This window comes from Chiloscyllium punctatum, chromosome 18 (genome assembly GCF_047496795.1).
Source record: "Chiloscyllium punctatum isolate Juve2018m chromosome 18, sChiPun1.3, whole genome shotgun sequence".
Lineage (NCBI taxonomy): Eukaryota > Metazoa > Chordata > Chondrichthyes > Orectolobiformes > Hemiscylliidae > Chiloscyllium > Chiloscyllium punctatum.
In genome coordinates this window covers 95,890,157-95,910,724 of record NC_092756.1, presented here as the reverse complement: position 1 = coordinate 95,910,724, position 20,568 = coordinate 95,890,157, and the positions used below count along the sequence as shown (strand labels likewise).

General features: G+C 43.6%; 3 protein-coding genes across 3 annotated transcripts in view; 2 read left to right on the top strand and 1 right to left on the bottom strand.

Moving 5' to 3' along the window:
• The first annotated feature begins 758 nt into the window (after nt 1-758).
• Nucleotides 759-3,461, top strand: LOC140489360 (ferritin heavy chain-like). Its single transcript, XM_072588839.1, has 4 exons — nt 759-1,009; nt 1,383-1,529; nt 1,691-1,816; nt 3,034-3,461. The coding sequence occupies exons 1-4, from the start codon at nt 908-910 to the stop codon at nt 3,190-3,192; spliced, it is 534 nt and encodes a 177-aa protein (XP_072444940.1). The 5' UTR covers nt 759-907; the 3' UTR covers nt 3,193-3,461.
• Nucleotides 3,462-3,624: 163 nt separating this feature from the next.
• LOC140489361 (ferritin, heavy subunit-like) overlaps nt 3,625-20,568 on the top strand; it is a 31,255-nt gene continuing 14,311 nt past the window's right edge. Inside the window, exon 1 of the mRNA XM_072588840.1 lies at nt 3,625-5,567. The gene's annotated coding sequence lies outside the window, so the exon portion shown is untranslated. The remainder of the gene's footprint in view (nt 5,568-20,568) is intronic.
• Nucleotides 5,964-17,672, bottom strand: LOC140489359 (ferritin heavy chain, oocyte isoform-like). Its single transcript, XM_072588838.1, has 4 exons — nt 17,379-17,672; nt 8,047-8,193; nt 7,809-7,934; nt 5,964-6,388 (listed from the first exon to the last, which is right to left on the bottom strand). Exons 1-4 carry the CDS (start codon nt 17,631-17,633, stop codon nt 6,233-6,235), a joined length of 684 nt encoding a protein of 227 aa, XP_072444939.1. The 5' UTR covers nt 17,634-17,672; the 3' UTR covers nt 5,964-6,232.

Sequence of the window (20,568 nt, the reverse complement as noted above, 5' to 3'; positions counted from 1 at the left end):
ACAAGACGGACAGGGAGGATTTTGTCCGCATAAATGATTGCTAGGATAACCGTTTGTTTGGATAATGGATAATGTTTTTACATGCCAGGTTTGACTCCAAACAATGGAGAACTTCCCCCAATTCCTGTTGATTCCAGTCTTGCCAAGGTTCCTGAATGCCACACTGGGTAATCCCATTTTACAGCACTTGGCCCATAGTCCTGTATGCTTTGGTATTACAAGTGCAAACCTTGGGGCTGCACGGTGGCTCACTGGCTAGCACTGTTGGTGCATAGCGCCAGGGATCAGATTTGATTCCATCCTCAGGTGACACTGTGGAGTTTGCACATTCTCCCTGTGTCTGGAGGATTTCCTCTGGGTGTTCCGGTTTCCTCCCACAGTCCAAAGTTGTTCAGGTTTGGATGGATTGGCCATGGGAAATTGCCATTTATGTCCAGGGATGTAGGTGGATTAGCCATGGGAAATGTCAGGTAATGGGGATATAGGGGAGGGGTCTGGGTGGGATGCTCAGACTCAATGGGCTGGATGACCCCCTTGTGCACTGCAGGAATTCTATCACAATGTCTATCACCCCTCAAACTGGCTAGCAATGTCTCAAGTTACAACAAGAACAGATTCCTTTGTTAATTCAACGTGGTTAAGGAGTTGACGGTAAGGAGCCCAGTACTGGAGGGGTTAACCATTTTCTGCTGAATCATCTCAGAGAGGCGGTAACAAGATTGTGGGCGGCGTGTAGCGCGTTAAATAAGAGGCTCGGGGGCGGCTGTAGCTCAGAATTCGGGTTGTATTCTTGCTTCAACAGTGTTTGAACGGAATAGAACCCTAGTTTCTTCCTCACTCGTCTAACCTTTTCAAGAAAAATTTTTTTTAACACTTTTCCTTTGGACAACCACAGCAAGATCAGATAATGGCCTCCCAGGTTCGCCAGAATTACCACCAGGATTGCGAAGCGGCTATTAATCGCCAGATTAACATGGAGCTCTATGCTTCTTATGTCTACATGTCTATGGTAAGGCTGGGCAAATGCTCTTATCAATTTTTTTTTAAAATAAGCCTCTGTTAAAGTTGAATCTGTTCTAATTTCTGGATTGGGGGAGGTGGGTAGTCCTAAATTAACCTCTGTCTCTCAAATAAAGCCTTAAACCTCTTTTAAAACCAAACTTTGTAGCTGATTCCTTTGTCTCTTTCTCGAACAACGCCCTCTTCCCCCTCAGCACGGTAACTTCATTCTGGCTAGAATGTTTCAGCAAAACAAACTGAGAAATCAGTAAATAGTAACTTGACGCAACTTTCTTTTTAGCCTTTTTATTGTAACTTCAATATTTGTATTTTTAAAATGCGTTCCTTAAACTTTTTTTTTTCTTCCCCTTCCCTTTCCTCAGTATGCCTTCTTTGACCGGGATGATGTTGCTCTGAAACACGTTGCCAAATTTTTCCAGCATCAGTCCCATGAGGAACGGGAACATGCAGAGAAGCTGATGCAGTTTCAAAACCAACGAGGGGGCCGTGTGATCCTTCAGGATGTCGCGGTTAGTTTTTTTCAGCAATAAAGCCACAAATGGCCTCTACGTGCAAACAGCAGACGACATGTCTGTCGTCGTGTTCAAGATTTGTCTGTCTAATCACCACCTTTTTTTTTAAAATGAAATTTTAATCTGATCTTTCTTTTCTTTTCCTTTTCCCCACCCAGAAACCTGACCGTGATGAATGGAGCAATACACTCGAAGCCATGAGGTGTGCCCTCCATCTGGAAAAGACTGTGAACCAGTCTCTGCTGGAACTGCACAAACTGGCTTCTGACAAGGTCGATCCTCATGTGAGTATCGATTCCTTTGTTACCTCCCAAACTGATCCTAACCTGCTTTCTCCACCCCTCCCTCCCTCCCTCCACCCAAATATTGGTTTCATTAATCATTTTAAAGTACTAAGATAACAACAGGATTCCTAGCACAGATTTGTACATTTAATGCTGTTCAGGCCTTTGTATTTATACAGATCATCCCTTTTTTGATAAAGGTAAAAACAAGGGCTGCAGATTCTAGATTAGTGGTATAGAAAAAGTGCAGCATCCAAGGAGCAGGAAAATTGACATCTTGGGCAAAAGCCCTTTTGCCTGAAATGGCCTTTTTAAATTCAAACTCTAGGCAAGTTAACACAGCAATACTGAATTGAGTGCATTTAAAATATCTTGTGCACTAGTTCTGACCTCTGACCTTGATTAGTTTATCAACACAATTGGTTTGAGTTTTTAAGATTAGGATTAAATATTCACTTAGTCACCATAGGACCATTCCCTGGCATGACTGGTGAATGTAAGCTGAGCCTCACCACCTCTGGCAAGGGGAGGGTTGTGATTGTGGGACTGCACTGGTGAAAATAACGAAGTGTTGAACACTTGCTGGTAGCACTACAAACACAGCAACTCTAGTCAGTTGCTTGCGTAGCTGATTAGTTAATCTGTTAGAAATGTGCAGCATGGAAACAGACCCTTTGGTCTGACTTGGTCATGCTGACTAGATATCCCAATCTAGTGTCTCCTGCCAGCACTTGGCCCATACCTCTAACCCTTCCTATTCATATACCCATCCAGATGCCTTTTTAAATGTTTTAGTTTTTCTTCAAAACTTTGTTGAAGGTGGCAGTGACTCCAGGGGTTAGCACTGCCCATCTTCATGCCAGAGGCCTGGGTTTACTCCAGCCTACTGTCCATTGCATTGTCTACTTGGGCATCTGGGTACTTTGGCTTGTCTTCCCTCCTCCTTCTGTCCCTGCCCCAAAAGCTGGGCAGTTTAAATTAACCAGGGTAAATGTGAAGTTGCAAGGATTTGGTGGGGGAAAGCTTGAATGGAGTCCTCTTCAGAGTTAGTATAGATTCAGTGGGCCAAATGGCCTCTTCCTACAGATTTTTGACTACTTGAGGATTGATGAAATATGACAAGTGCTGTTCTTATCAAAGCTCAAGTCTTACCTGCTTTTTCTAAAACCAGAACACACTTTCTAAAAGCGTAACTATTTTTAATATCTTGCCTCTAGATGTGTGACTTCCTGGAAACTCACTATTTGGATGAACAAGTAAAGGCTATCAAGCAGCTTGGTGATTTTATCACCAACCTGGTCCGTATGGGAGCTCCCCAGACTGGCATGGCAGAGTACCTGTTTGACAAGCACACACTGGGAGAGAGCAGCAGCTAAAAGATTCGCCACTTTGAAATCAGTGTGCCTCTAAAACCACCTACAAAATGTTCTTTTTACAAGTGAATTTTGTCTACCTTTTTTGAATGGAGTCAGGTTTTTGGTACTATCTTTCTTTCATGGGTATTAACTTTGAATTTGAGTAAGGGAAAGGTGAAAGTAAACATGCTTTTGGGTCAACTCAGTGAAACTTTCTATCAAGTGCACAAATTGTGAAGCTATATGGCACAGCTGCTGATTTTAAGTAAATAAAAGTTTAAGTGTTGAAACTGTCTATTGCTTAATTAAAATGCACTTCATCTATACTCCAATATGTAGCTGTAATCTCTTTCCAGTCTCTCCACCCCATCTAAGCAGTCCAACCAGTCCACTTTCAACATGTTCTAAAGTGAGTCCTTCTGCCTTTATCCTACCCTTCCTCTGGAAGTTCACTCCACACACACAACACATTTTTGGTTTTAAAACAAAATAGCCCCTTTAGATTTAAAATCTCTCCCTGGCTTTTTTTATTCCCAGAAGCCCTCCAGTCTCTATTCTAACCAGTGGGTGGGGGAAGCAGCTGATAGCTTATTAACATCCCACACCATAATAATTTAACTTCCTTTGGGGGTGTGGGGTGAGAATAACTCACTAATTTAAATCTTTCATTCCCAGCAATAGTCTGGTAAGCCTTTCCTGAACTGTCTCTCAACTCCATATCCTTAATATAGAGCCCTTGCTCAGCCTGCAAGTCTGGTCTGGAGCCATGTTCACCTTGTCCTGGCTTTGCTTCCCACCACTCCTAGATATCTCCTTTTGCCATTTAATTAGCCTTGCTGCTCTTCATATGCCACCATCTTAATCAGCCTTTCGTGTGCAGCACGAGCTGCTGCAATCAAGGCAAGAGACCTGCTTTAAAGGAAAGCTGATGGAAATGGACAAGCCCTGCACTCTAACCTGAATGCTGCTACTCTACCACCACCTTGAAGCTAGCTAATTAGCAAGCTTGCCCTGAATCACATGATCTAATTAGTCTTCCACATGGAACATTGTCAAGGGCTTTGGTAAAGTCCAAGTAAACAAGTGTCTTAGCACTCTGCCCTCCTCAATCTTCTTGGTTACTTCCTCCAAAAGTAAAGTCCAGTTTGAGAGATAATTTCCCTCTTGCAAAACCATGTCAACTATCCCTAATTTCTTGCTTCCATAACTTCCCACAACAACCTGAGACACACACTAGATCAGGTTCCAAGATTTCTGCACCTTTATATTTTGAGACCTCCAGCATTTCCTCTTCTGTAATGTGAATTGTTTTAAAAATGTCTATTTAAATTTCCCTGAATTCTCCAGCTTACATTTCTTTTTCCACAGTAAAAACTGACAATGTTCACTTAATATCTCTCCTAAGGTTCAATACAAATATCTTTTAAGGGGCCCTACACTTTGTCTAGTTGTTGATGGGTGTGGCAATGGTGACTATACTCTCCAAGTGATTCTGGATGGCTTATAAATTAAAGGACGCTCTGCTTTATAATTTACTTATCAGTCTGATCAGGGATATTTATTACACACCTCTGGAGCAGGTAGGACTTAAACCTGGATCTCATGGCTTAGAAGTAAGGACATGACCACTATATAAACGATTGTTCCTTTTGAAATGTATAACTTATTTTGCATCTAGCCTGGTCAATGTTAAGACAAAAATAGACTTGCGGATGCTTTTTCTGAGCAGTACTCACATTCGGTATCACTGAATGACTGTACAAAACTTTCTACAATTTCCTTGTTCAATGAACAAGCACTTTAATTATTCCTGGGTACATTATCTGTGGTAATGCCTTAAACACAGTCCTCTTGCCATCAGTCAGCTGCCTCTGCTCATGAAGATCTTGTACTCCAGTGGGGAGTGGTAGCAAGCCACATATTTAGCAAAGAAAACCAGGCTTGTAATAGACTTCGTACAGCATGATGTCCAAATGTTAGTAGATCCATCAGATTCGCATCTATAAAACTACCATTTTTAAAATAATTAAACCCTTGGAAGCACAAATGCTAATGTCGCTATGTTCCTCCAACTTGCTTACCATCTTTGTTCAATATGAACCTTGTGTAACTTTTCCAAACTGTGACCTCCATCTGCTGGTTCAAGCCCCAATCCTGAGATTTTGAACACAACCTCATCTGGCATTGCCAGGGTGGTAGTGAAGGAGTGCTGCACACTCTGACCTGCTTTTTTTTGTATTTGATGTTCAGCCTCCCAGGTGTTTTGGCCAACATTCATCCATCCATCAACAACATTTGGCCATCTTGTCTTTTCTGTTGTACACGCTGGCTTCCCTCCAGATGTGTGACACCACTTCAAAAAGACTTCATTGGCTGTGAAAGGCTCATCCATAAAGGTAAGTTCTTTGAGGTGCCCTTGCAGATTTTGTTCCTTAAGCACCCTTAAAATTTTGTGTGGGACTGGAGCACATATTTCAGAAAGGATTCCAGTTTAACCATGGGTCTGGGTGGTTATATTGTCACAACTGCAACATTACACAAGGTGGGCCCAGGTTTATGTAAATTAGGCTCAAAAGAAGTTGGTTCCTGAGAAAAAAGACCAGCAAATCATCAAGGTTTGTCACTAGGGCAAGTTACACAGGGAGGAATAGAGGAGGCATCTGACTGGTTACCCAGCCAAGCACAGCAGTTGTTCCATACCCATATACTGACCCAGTGCAAGTTTCCCCAATTTTAAAATGAGCCCCAATCTTTCCTTGTGGATCCAAGAAACAGTGAAAGGCAAAACAGTAAAGACTTAACCACTTTTATTTGGGAACAGATTGCCAAGTGTATTCTTTCTGGAAGTACTTATCGAATGGATTACTGTTGCCAAAATGGATTCACTTTAATGCCACAGTCCATTTATTCCAGCAATAACAGTGCTATAATGTAACATATGGGACAACACGGTCTACTGTTCAATTTTGCTATAGATTCCCATCTGGCTGGTCAGGGTGATAACTTGGCAGAACACGAGGCTGTGCTCTATTGACATACGATAGCCAGGTGTCCTTGACTGTTAGCTGCCTTCCCCCAGGGTGTGCTTGTCGAACAGGTACTCTCCCATGCCATTCTCAGGAGCTCCCAACCGCTTCAGGTTGGTGATGTGATCTCCAAACATCCTAATGGCCTCAATTTGCTCATTCAAGTAGTTAGATTCCAGGAACTCACATAGCTGAAACAGAAAGAAAATGTAGTGCTGAGGACTGCCTCTATACCAATATTTATGTCACTCCAGACTCTACTGATAGATTTGGTTACCAGCCTCAGTTCATGTACATTGTTCAGTTGAATAGTGAAGCACATTTCAAGCTCGAAATTGTCCACAACTAGTCAGAGATTGATTAATGATTAGATCCTACTCCTTGATTGGTAGTTGGCTAGCTCATTTGGCTGGATGGCTGATATTTGATGCAATGTAATGCCAACAGAATGAGTTAAATTTCCGCACTTGCTGAGGTTACCATGAAGGATTCTCCTTCTCACTCTCTCCCTTTGCCTGAAGCGTGGTTCACCCTCACGTTAAACCACCACCAGTTGTCTCTAATGAAACAGCAGTCCTTTGGTCCAGTAGGACTATGGCAACTTTATACTTGAGTCAACATCCTGCAACTCCCTCCCTAATGACATTGTGGGACTACCAACAGCTGCAGCAGTTCAAGAAGGCAGCTCACCACCACGTTCTCAAGGTCAACTAACCCAACAATGCCCACATCCTCTGAATGATTTTTTAAAAAGTTTCCTGATACAATAGACTTTTGAATCTTTCTGCTGTCCTTCAAATAAACGCTGTTGTAGTTTGCTCAGATGAGAATCAAATTTCCACACTATAGGTTTGTTCCCCTTCTGTAAGATGGCTATGAACCCTTGAGAATGTATCTAATTAGTCACTGGCTAAAGAGGGATTTTCCAATGTCCACTAACTGATCTGAGCATTTGTGATATTTGTTTCCAAGTGTCTTATGCAGAGTCACTGGCGTAACACCAGCTTACAATCACAGGGTTGAAACTGAGGGGGCGTTCTGTCCTTTCTGGGTGCAATGTCTCTTTGTATTAATCGGTAAATCATGGCCAGATTCCATGAGCTTGTCACCTGGTTTTACTAACGAAGGTGAGTCAAACAAAACAGCCATTAAGTATGTTGCTTTGTACATTCGCCCCTCTATGTTTAATCACAGAACTGCTTAGCAAAGGAGACTATGCAACCCCACACTTCCAGGCTAGCTAAAAGGAAGAGTCATCTAGTTTCTCTCACTCTCCTACTCATTCCCCACAGCCCTTCAAATCCTCCTATATTTATCCCTTTGGTAAGTTACCAGAATTTGCTTTCACCACCCTTTCATAATGCTCTGTGTTAAGTTTAAAAAAACACTCTATCCATCGCTCTGTTTCTTTTGCCAATTATCTTGAACCCTAATCTTTTTGATATTAACTTCCAGCCAGCACAAACAGTTTCTACTTACTGATTCCAGGAGGGTCTCTTATAGCTTTAAACGACTGCGTTAAATCTATACAGAACTTTTCCAGTTCTTAGGGCAACAAATGTGTACATCAAATCAGAGTGGAAAGGGGTTGGCAATGTTTGGTGAACTCACAACAAGATCGTTGTGCTCGGATGCCACTTTGTGTAGATCCAGGATAGATTTGTTCACCGTTTTCTCCAGGTCCAGGGCCTGTTCCATAGCTTCCAAGCCATTTCCCCACTCATCCCGGCTGGGTTTCTATGAATAAAGACAATTGGGTCAATGGAGTTGAACCAAATTGCTTAACATTAAGGAGAAGGCATTGGGAACAGGGAAGAAAAAAGGGTAGAGAGATCTCTCACCCACTAACCTTGATGTCCCAGAAGATGATGCGGCCTCCACGTTGATTCTGAAAATCCATCAGCAACTTTGCATGTTTCTGTTCCTCAAGTGCCTGCTCAAAGTAGAACTTGGCAAAGTTCCGCAAAGCGACATCTTCCCGGTCAAAGTAGTATGACTGAGGCAGAAAAGAACACTGCACAATGACAATATTTAAAACACCACCTTCAAGGGACATGCCACCCCAACATGAATATACCCAACCCTTCATTTATAGTCACCCTGTCAATATCCTATCGTTCATGACCAACTCAGAGCAGACTATGAAACCTTTAAGGCTTCAAGAGGCAATCACATAATCTTCTCAGGGTAAGTAAGAATGTGTAAATGGCAGCTTTGTACCAGTATGTAACACACAGACCTCAGAAAAATCTAAGTTTGCATTTCTCTCCGGAGAGATACATGTCCATTGTAGTTATTTACGTGCAACTCAAGAAGTTCTCCAAAGTGACGTCTTCCTTTGCAAAACACCCTCAGACACATGTAAAAAACCCAATGGTTTTATTGTATTTCAGAGACCAGGCCTGTTATCCCTGGTTTCCCAGCCAGTATTTATCTTTCTACCATAACCAGTAAAACAAACAGGTGACTTAGTGGAGAGAAAGCAGTTAATGTCCCGAGTTCAGTGACCCTTCTTCAGAACTGTTCTGGACTCCAAACATTAACTCTGCTCTCTCTCCAGAGATGTTGCCAGACCTGCTGAGTTTCTTCAGCAATTTCTGCTTTTGTTTCAGATTTCCATCATCCACAGTTGTTTTATTTGTTCACTGTCTTATTGATTCTGTCAACTTTTCTTATATAAGAAGCAAGAGACTAACTAGAGAAAGGGTTGGTCCACTGAAGGATAAGGAAGGAAGGTTGTGTGTCGAACCTGAGAAAATGGGTGAGATTCTTAATGGTTACTTTGCATCATTGTTCACTGAGGAACGGAGGTGATGAATGCTGAAATTATAGACAGAAGTTTGTCTACTCTGGATCACGTTGACATAAGGAGAGAAGATGTATTGGGTTGGCTAAAGGATATTAAAGTAGACAAGACCCCAGGACCTCCCAGGTTGCTGAGAGAAGCAAGAGAGGAAGTAGCTGGGGTCCTGACAGATATCTTTTGTAGCATCCTTAAACACAGGTGAAGTGCCGGATGACTGGAGGGTTGCTCATGTACAAGAATGGTATTAGGGATATTCCAGGTTAACTACAGACCAGTGAGCCTGATGTCAGTGGTGGGAAAGTTTGGAAAAGAACGGGCTTATCAGTGATAGGCAACATGGTTTTGTGTGAGGTAGAGAGGAAGTGACCAAGTTGAGAGATGAAGGAAGGACTGTAGGTGTCATATACATGGACTTGAGTAAGGCATTTGATAAGGTTCCCCATAGTAAACTAATGGAGAAAGTGAAGTCACATGGTGTGCAGGGTGTTCTAGCTAGGTGAATAAAGAACTGGTTGAGCAACAGGAGACAGAGTGTAGTCATTGAAGGGAGTTTCTCCAAATGCAGAAAAGTGACCAGTGGTGTTCCACAGGGGCCAGTGCTGGGGCCACTGTTGTTTGTAATATCCATAAATTATCTGGAAGAGGGCACTGTTGGTCTGATCAGTAAGCTTGCAGATGACTTGAAAATTGGTGGAGTAGCAGAAAGCATAGGGGACTGTCAAAGAATACAGGACAATATAGATAGACAGGAGAGTTGGACGGAGAAGTGGCAGATGGAGTTCAATCCAGGCAAATGTGATGTGATGCATTTTGGGAAGTTTGATTCTAGAGCCAACTATACTATAAATGGAAGAGCCTTGGGAAAAGTTGATGAGCAGAGAGATCTGGGAGTTCAGGTCCATTGTACCCTGAAGGTGGCTGCGCAGGTGGGTAGAGTGGTCAAGAAGGTATTTGATATGCTTTCCTTCATTGGACGGGGTATTGAATATAAGAGCTGGCAAGTCATGTTAAAATTGTACAAGACATTGGTTTGGCTGCATTAGAATACTGTGTACAGTTCTGGTCGCCACATTACCAAAGGGATGTAGATGCTTTGGAGAAGGTGCAGAGGAGGTTTACGAGGATGTTGCCTGGTATTGAAGGTGCTAGCTATGAAGAGAGGTTGAGTAGGTTAGGATTTTTTCAGTAGAAAAAAGGAGATTGAGGGGGGACCTGATTGAGGTCTGCAAAATAGGGTATAGACAGGGCAGATAGAGATAAGCTTTTTCCCCACATGAGGGATTCAGTAACGAGAGGTCACGCGTTCAAGGTGAGAAGTGAAAAGTTTAAGATGGATACACACGGCAAGTACTTTACGCAGAGGGTGGTAGATGCCTGGAACACATTGCCAGCAGAGGTAGTAGAGGCAGGCACGGTAGATTAATTTAAGATGCATCTGGACAGATGCAGGAGTAGGTGGGGAGCAGAGGGATACAGATGCTTAGGAATTGGGCGATAGGTTTAGGCTGTTGATTAGGATCGGCTCAGGCTTGGAGGGCCGAAGGGCCTGTTCCTGGGCTGTAAATTTTCTTTGTTCTTTGCTTTGAGGAAACTGGCATCCTGTTTCCTGCATAAGTAAATAAATATCAGCAAAACACCTTGCTTGCTGTTAAGTATTTTGGGATGTCGTTAGGTTGAGAAAGGAGCTATACAATGCAAATTCTTTCTTTATCAATGAAATTGCTAATATAAACATGTCACACTGCAGTTACATCCTCCTGCCACTGGAGGTTCTTCAGCAGCTCCAACTATCATAAGGTGTAATTACAATATGACAAGCTTATACTCTTTATAAACAGGCATAGGGGTTTGTAATAAAAAGGCCAGCCTTAGCTGAATGTGAGCTAACATTAGCCCTTCAACATAAGTCTCCACTGTTTATATCTATTTGTATAACTTCTAATTTTAATTCACATTATAGTCATGTTTTGTCCCTGCTCAATGATGACTAGTCTCTAACATCTTCCAGTTTGGACAATAGGCCACCAAACTTCAAAGTTCATTTGCTCTATCTCTATCCAGGTACTATCTGACCTCCTGGATGATTTCTAGTCCTTGCTTTTTGTGTCATTTCATATTTCTTGCCAATATTATGACTCTAAGTTCATAAGATATAGGAGCAGAGTTAGGCCATTCAGTCCATTGAATCTGCTCTGCCATTCAATCATGGCTGATCTGCTCCTCACCCCCATTTTCCTGATTTCTTTCCATATCCCTTCAACCCATTACCAATTAAAAATCTGTCTAACTCCTCCTTAAATTTACTCACTGTCCCAGTATTCACGGCACTTTGCCGTATGGAATTCCACAGGTAATTCTATATTCTTCCTGTTCTCAATTCAAAACAAAAACTACGCTGGATTAAGCCTTAATTATTTTAAGGGACTGTGTCTTCAAGATATACTGTCTGATGACTTCAAATATTGTGTCATTAAAGACTGTTTAATATGAAACCAATGTCCTATGATTCATGCAAATCAACAAGATTACATGTTGCTTTATAATTTGTCAAATCTGTTAAACTATGAGAGAGATTAACTGATTCCTCGGATTCTGAGAGGGCAGTTGAGAATTGATTGTGTGATGTACTGGCATTGAGAGTCAATGATCATAAGATTATATCGAATGGGAACAGGAGTAGGCCATTCAGTCCATTGAACCTGTTCGACCAGTTGATAAAATCTTCACTGATCTGACTGTGGCCTCAAGTCCACTTTTCTGTTAGTCCACTTTCATTCTTAATCAATCAAAAATACATCTAAAGCAACCTTAAATATATTCAATGACCCAATCTCTCTTGCTCTTTGTGGAAAGAATTTCAAAGACTAATGATTCTCTATCCCTGAGCTCTCATGTCTTCACATTTGGTCAGAGCTGACCTTTAGTCTGCTATTAATGTTGGTTTGTATTTAGCCTGTTCGGACATGTTATGATACACCTCAGTGAAGGTGGGACTTGAACCTAGTGCTTCTGACTCAGAGGTAGGGAAATTGCCCTACACAAGAACACACTAATCTACCATTAAGCCCTACATTGAATCTATGCTTTGCTTCAGTATAATCATTATCAATCATTGTGAAATAAAATGCTCAATGTCTGATCTCTACATTCCTTCACCCGATAACCTTTCCCTGACCTTCTGTTTCATTCCGCTTACGCCTCCTTTTTCATATTTCCATCTCTGTTTTTTTTTCCACAGATACTATTAGACTTGCTGAGTTCCTCTGGCATTTTCTCTTTTTATTTTAAATGAGACTGTAAATTTTGAAACTGTGACCCCTGGTTCTAGGTACCCCCTAGAAAAACAAATCCTTCCAGACTTGCTCAGAATCTTTTGTTTCAATAAGAGCATTTGTTTCTTCTAAACTCCATTGAGTACAACCTTTCCTTGTAAAACAAATTCCTTTATCCAAGGAAGTCTTCTCTGGACTGCTTCCAATGCAATTACAGGTATCCCTCGCTTTTTGAAAGTTTGCTTTACGCCACTTCACTTCTACAAAAGACTTACACTGGAACCTGTGTTCGCTAACTGAAAGAAATGTGGAGAGGATTTTCGCTTTTACGATATAAGTAATTGCTTCTTCGTTTTACAGCATTTTGGCTCTACTTTCGGAGTCAGGGGAAACTTGTATGTTACTCACTCAAAATGGACACTAAAACTGTATTCCAATCCAGCTACCAATGTAACAGGATTTTGCTAAAACTTTGTGGGAAGATTTGTAGCTCGGGTGCTCGTTGTTGTGGTTGTGTTTGCTGAGCTGGGAATTTGTGTTGCAGACGTTTCGTCCCCTGTCTAGGTGACATCCTCAGTGCTTAGGAGCCTCCTGTGAAGCACTTCTGTGATCTTTCCTCCGGCATTTTTAGTGGTTTGAATCTGCCGCTTCTGGTTGTCAGTTCCAGCTGTCTGCTGCAGTGGTCGGTATATTGGGCCCAGGTCGATGTGCTTATTGATTGAATCTGTGGACGAGTGCCATGCCTCTAGGAATTCCCTGGCTGTTCTCTGTTTGGCTTGTCCTATAATAGTAGTGTTGTCCCAGTCGAATTCATGTTGCTTGTCATCTGCGTGTGTGGCTACTAAGGATAGCTGGTCATGTTGTTTCGTGGCTTGTTGATGTTCATGGATGGAGATTGTTAGCTGTCTTCCTGTTAGTCCTATGTAGTGTTTTGTGCAGTCCTTGCATGGGATTTTGTACACTACATTGGTTTTGCTCATGCTGGGTATCGGGTCCTTCGTTCTGGTGAGTTGTTGTCTAAGAATGGCTGTTGGTGTGTGTGCTGTTATGAGTCCTAGTGGTCGCAATAGTCTGGCTGTCAGTTCGGAAATGCTCTTGATGTATGGTAGTGTGGCTAGTCCTTTGGGTTGTGGCATGTCCTCGTTCCGTTGTCTTTCCCTTGGGCATCAAGACACTATTCAAAAGGGCCACAACACACTGCAGTACACCAGAACTGCAAAAAGAGGAAGAAGAACACCTATACAATGTATTCGCCAAAAACGGATACCCACGCAATTTCATCAACAGATGCCTAAGGGAAAGACAACGGAACGAGGACATGCCGCAACCCAAAGGACTAGCCACACTACCATACACCAAGAGCATTTCCGAACTGACAGCCAGACTATTGCGACCACTAGGACTCATAACAGCACACAAACCAAGTCATTCTCTGACAACAACTCACCAAAACGAGGGACCCAATACCCAGCATGAGCAAAACCAATGTAGTGTACAAAATCCCATGCAAGGACTGCACAAAACATTATATAGGACAAACAGGAAGTCAGCTAACGATCTGCATCCATGAACACCAACTAGCCACGAAACGACATGACCAGCTATCCTTAGTAGCCACACACGCAGATGATAAGCAACATGAATTTGACTGGGACAACACTACTATTATAGGACAAGCCAAACAGAGAACAGCCAGGGAATTCCTAGAGGCATGGCACTCGTCCACAGATTCAATCAATAAGCACATCGACCTGGACCCAATATACCGACCACTGCAGCAGACAGTCGGAACTGACAACCGGAATCGGGAGATTCAAACCACTACAAATGCCGGAGGAAAGATCACAGAAGCTCTTCACGGGAGGCTCCCAAGCACTGAGGATGTAACCTAGACAGGGGACGAAACGTCTGCAACACAAATTCCCAGCTCGGCGAACAGAACCACAACAGGATTTTGCTATTTTTATACTCCTTTCTCTTTGCAATAAAGACAAATGGTCCATTTGCTTTTATAATTACTTGGTGTAACTCCATGCTCACCATTGTGATTAATATATGATAACCCAGATCCCACTGTAATGCAGCATTCTCCAGTCTCTCTCCATTAAATAATATTTCATTTTTTTAGATTAGACTAGATTAGATTCCCTTCGGTGTGGAAACAGGCCCTTCGGCCCAACCAGTCCACACCGACCCTCTGAAGAGTAACCCACCCAGACCCATTTCCCTCTAACTAATGTACCTAACACTATGGGCAATTTAGCATGTCCAATTCACCTACCCTGCACATCTTTGGACTGTGGGAGGAAACCGGAGCACCCGGAGGAAACCCAGTTAGACACGGGGAGAATGTGCAAACCCCACACAGACAGTCGCCCAAGGCTGGAATCGAACCTGGGACTTCTATTCTTCTAATGAAGTGTATATCCTCACATTGTCCAACATTAAACTCCATAACTTAACCTATCCATTTCTCTTAAACTCCTATCCTTCTGAGAATTTGCTTTCGTACATATCCTTATACCATCAGTAAATCTAATTAAAATACAGTCTGACCTTTCATTCAACTGATTAATGGTAATTGCAAATAGTTCAAGTCTCAGCACTGATCCCTTGTCACTTGACTAGTTAATAGTTCACCAATCTGAAAATGACCTTTTATGCTGACTCTGTTTCTTGTTAGTTAGTCAGCCAGTCCTTTTTTTATTGGAGGATGAGGCCATTACTGGCACAGCCAGCACTTATCGCCCATCCCTAATTGAGTTAAGAGTCAATTACGTAGCTGTAGGTCTGGAGTCACACGGAGGTAAGGATGGCAATTTCCTTCCCTAAAGGACATTAGTGAACCAGATGGGCTTTCGCTCACCCACCCACAATCGACTCTTAATTCCAAATTTTAATTAATTCAAATTCCATTACTTGCCATGGCAGGATTTGAAACTGGATCCCCAGAATGTTACCTGGGTCATAGATTCCAGAGTGTGGAAGCAGGTCGTTTGGCCCATTGAGTCCACACCCAATCCCTATCCTCACAAACTATCCCTATAATCCCACATTTCCCATGGCGAGCCCACCTAACCTACACATCCCTGGACACTACAGGCAATTTACCATAGTCAATCCACCTAACTTGCACATCTTCAGACTGAGGGAGTAAACCAAAGCACCAAGAGGAAACATGCACTAGGGACAGGAAGAATATACAAACTCCACACAGTCACCTGAAAATGGAATCAAACCTTGGTTCCGAGCACCATGAAGCAGCAGTGCTAACCACTGAGCCACCCTATTGGATCAATGCTGGGTCAATGGATTAACAGTCCAATTATAATACCACAAGGGTGTCACCTCCCTCTATCCATGCTAACATAGCCCCCCAAACACCATGAGCTTATATCCTGTCAATTAACTGTTTATTCATCCTTTTGAATGCATATTGTAAATCCAAATATTGCTATCCCCCCTTCTTTACCATACTTTTAACATTCACCTAGAACTGTAATAAACCTGTCAGGTTCCCTTTCACAAAACCATGTTGACTCTGCCTGTTTGCATGATGATGTTCTAAATGACCTGCTACATTACTGAATTCTAGCAAGTTCCCAATCTTAGATAATAGCTTTATGCTTCCTGGCTCCCCACTTTCTTGAATAGTAATGTTATATACTCTGAACTAGACTTTAATTATTATTAGGGCTACAAACCACACCCAGCCATGATGTTTTCCCTTTGTCACTTATCTCCAGCCAAACTGAATTTATATTTTGGCATGGGAAAGTGAGGGAAGATGTTGGAATTGTTTCAGGGCATGTGTTTTAATTGAGAGGAAAATAGAGGTTCTTAGTTGTGCTGTGTGGGTTATGTTCCATTGTATAGGTTGCACTGGATTTTTTTTGCTACTGTGGAGTCTTGCTATTTCTGCTTTGAAGCTGGTGTGTTAATGTAGGGAATGGGATGGCTGGTGTTAGGCTAGATGTACTGGGACACCTTGCTGGGATGTGCTGGAATCCCTTGTGACACATCCTGGACTCTGTAGGATGCATCAGGATATACTGTCTTGAATGGGATGTGCTTGATTCTCTCCTGGGATTTATCTCCAAAGACATGTTAATCTGAATGTGATCTGTCGGACTGTCTCCTTAACATGCTGGGTTTCCCTCCTCGCATGTTCAGAGTTGAACATGACTGGCTGGATTTTTATCTTGGGGTCTCGTGGGTACATGTTGGGATTCCTTTCTGGGATTTAACAGTGAGAATATGCTTGGATTCTCTCCTGAGGTATGCTGGAAGCTTCAGGATTTTCTCCATGCTTGTGCTGGGATTCCTTGCTGGAAATGACTGAACTGCATGGGAATATGCTGAGGTCTCTCCTGGGATGTGGCAAAGTGAATGGGATAGTCCAGGACTATCCAGGACATTATACATGAGGCAGTGAGGATCCGCTGGGTTTCCCTATTAAAAGTATTGGTATCAGTGGGATCTATTGAATTTCCTGTTGGCGTGTGCTAGAGAGAATGATATCTGCTGGCTTCCCTGTTGGAATATGCTGGAGTGACTACAGTCTAGGGTGTGTTGTGTCTGTGGGATTCCTTGCTGGGGGTGTGCAGTACTGAATTGCATCTGCTGGGTATCTTGATTTGATGCGTTGGATCAAATGGGATCCAGTTGCTTCCTCGTTGTGGGAATGTATTGGAGTGAATGGGATGTGCTGGATGTCCTGTTGGGATGTGCTGGATCAAACGGTATCTGTTGGATTCCCTGTTGGGATGTGCTGAAACAGGATCCAGGAAATCTTGACGGGGGAACGTGCTGGAGTGAATGGGGTCTGTTGGGTGTCCTGATGCAAAGTATTGGATCAAATGGGATCCGCTGGATTCCTTTTTTGGGGGGTGTGTTGGAGTGAATGGGATCCGGAGTAGGTTGAACCTGCTGGATTCCTTGCTGGAGTGTGTGCAGGATGTCCTGGGTCAAATGGGATCTGCTGGTTTCTTGTTTGGGGGGTGTGCTGGGTGTTCGGATGTGCTGTGTTGGATCAAATGGGACCTGGTGGATGTACAGGAGTGACTGGGATCTGCTGGATTCCCCGCTGGGATCCACTCTCACCATGGACAGGTAGACATAGAAGGCGGTGAGCTCCTGGTTGATCTGTCTGTTGATGCCTTCCTCACATTCCCTCGGGTAGTCCTGACGGTTTTTGCCCCATTTCCGCGGGCCCTGGGGCCCCCTCCGGACCTGCAGCTGTGCCCGGGCGGCGAGGGGGTAGCAAGGCGGGCCCGGGGGTGGCAGGAGGCCAGGGAGGCGAGGCGCGACCAGGAGGAAGCGACAACCGCCCGTTAACAGGCGCCACAGGCTGCCCATGGCCTGGGGGCTCAGGCACGACAGGCGGCGGCTCGAGGCGAGGCGAGGCGAGGCGGGGGGGGGGGGGGGGGGGGGGAGCGCGCACGGCGCCGTGCACGCACCCGATCGGGGCCACGCGCGCCGGCTCCGCTCCCACTGATTGGCTGCAAATGGCGGGGTTGGGGGGGAGCGCGCGCACTCCAACCGTCAGGTTGGGAAGAGACGGCGTCACGTGGCCGGCTCCCTGGAGCAGCATCGGGGCGGGTCGCCATTTTGGATGTGGCAGGGCCGCCGCCATCTTGGGTGTGGAAAGCCCTCGAGTTGCCACAAAGCTCCGCCATCTTGGGTGTGGCGTCCACCGCTTTTATGGGTGTGCTTTACTTTGTTTTAATATCCTGTGGCCCCACCAGTAAGAACATCAGTGTATCCAATTGAGTATTTACAAGCAAACCTCATTATGAGCATATAGGTTTGCTTTAATTTAACCTTATCAACCTGTTCAAAGATGTAATTACACACCTCTGGCACAAGTGGGACTTGAACCTGGGTCTCATGCTCCAAGGATAGGGATACTACCACTGCACCACGAGAGGGCCCCCATTCACTGTCTTTTTGTTTTTGTCTTAGTAAATAAAGACACGTTGTGACTAGACTTTATTGAATTTTTTTCTCCACCACCAGGAAAGTACCAATGTGGCATGGGTCTGCATTACGAAGGACTTAGGTAATGAGTTCCAGCTGGACAGACCATTGCCTGTTACCCAACAAACACATGTTCACTGAGCTCCATGTGGAGATTAATTAGTGATTCTCCAGGGGCCTTGTCGGGGTTATCACAACCCTAATAAAGGGCTCAGTGTTAAGACCGAGAGGGCTGTAAAGTGCCTAGGGCACATTGTCACTCGTCAACTTTGTCCTAAGTGGTATGGACTAATTTTCTCCTTTTCGTAGCTAACATCAACATCTAATGACCATCTCGATCACTCCCTCACTACCATTGGCACTCCCTTTGTCAGTTGCTCTGGGCACCCTCACCACCCTCACCGTGGGCGGCACGGTGGCACAGTGGTTAGCACTGCTGCCTCACAGCGCCAGAGACCCGGGTTCAATTCCCACCTCAGGCGACTGACTGTGTGGAGTTTGCATGTTCTCCCCGTGTCTGCGTGGGTTTCCTCCGGGTGCTCCGGTTTCCTCCCACAGTCCAAAGATGTGCTGGTCAGGTGAATTGGCCATGCCAAATTGCCCGTAGTGTTAGGTAAGGGGTAAATGTAGGGGTATGGGTGGGTTGCGCTTCGGCGGATCGGTGTGGACTTGTTGGGCCGAAGGGCCTGTTTCCACACTGTAATCTAATCTAATTTGTTCCACTTGCTTCTCCTCTGCCTCTATCGACAGCTGAAAAAACACCATCTTCCAACGAAAACTCACACTGAACTTGCTACATTAACTGTTTACCTCTCCACAGATGTTGAGTTTCGCCAGCACTTTTTGATTTTATTTCTGACCTCCAGCATGTGTAGTATTTTACTTTTATATTATATTACTATTGGAAAAAGATGGGATTAGTTGATATGATCTAACAGATCAGAACTGGCATGCCTATGTTTGCTTGTGTGCTGAATACGTGATTCTGCAGTTTGTTTTAAAAAGACGGATCAGAGCCAGAAGAGCAATAATATAAAAACAAACTACTATACATGCTGGAAATCAGAAATAAAATCAGAATGTCCTGGAGAACCCCTGCAGGTCTGGCAGCAGAGAGAAAGCAGAATTGACGTTTCAGATCCAGAGAACTTCCTTCAGAACTATTTTAGAATGGGTGGATGTTTGAAGACTGTGTGCAGACAGAATGGAGTGGAGGACCTCTCTTTATTTTGTACAAATTCTGACTCCATTGAAGATGTGGGAGATCTCAACTCAAAACAGGAAGTGCTAGAGAACCTCCACAGGTCTGTAGCATCTGTGGAAGAGAGAAACAGAGTTAACGTTTCCAGTCCGACATTATCCTTCTTCAAAACACCAGAGAAGTGTGTACCATCTACAAGATGCATTTCAGAAATTCACCAAGGCTCCTTCAACATCTCCTGCTAAACCCATGACTTCCTCCATCCAGAAGAACAAGGACAGCAGTAAAATATATGAACACAACTACTTGAACGTTCCCTTCCAAGCCACTCACCATTCCAACTTGGAAATATATTGTTGTTCCTTAAGTGTCACTGGATCAAAATCCTGGAATTCCCTTTCTAACAGCACTGCGGGTGGTCCCTACACCCTAAGGACTGAAACAGTTCATGAAGGCGTTTTATTACCGCTTTCTCAAAAGACAATTAGGGAAAGACCAGTAATACCCGAATCCCAGAATGGAATAAAAAGAAATATGGCTTCCTTCTACACAGTAACCATTGTCTAATTCAATGTATGATATAATCTCATGGAGATTAATAGATTGTCTTGATTAGAATAGAATTTTATGTATATTAAAGTTTTGGATTCAGTTTGACAAAAGAAATTACTGAAAATGGATTGCATTCTGATGTTTATTTTTGTACTTTCCCAGTGCAATTCCACTCGATTCTCCCTAATTTAACAGAGTGAGTGTTCCTGCCATAGGATAGGGGTCCATTAGCTGGCTGGCTCGTTTACGAACAGAGTGATGCTCACATTGTGGGTTCAATTACTGCATCAGCTGAAGTTACCTTGAAGGTCTCTCTTTACCAACTTCTCCCCTCGCCTGAGACGTGGTGGCCCTCAGGTTAAATCCCCGCCTAATGACCGAGCAGCCCTATTGGCTGGTCAGACTATAGTGACTTTACCTTATACTTGTTAGAATGTTGAGTTTTAAAGGCAAAACAGAAAATAGAAGGTATGACCAAAGTCCATTGACTGTCCAATGCCTTATGCAGAATCATAGAATTGCTGTGGAGTGACCATTCAGCCCATCTTGTTTGTTCTCTAG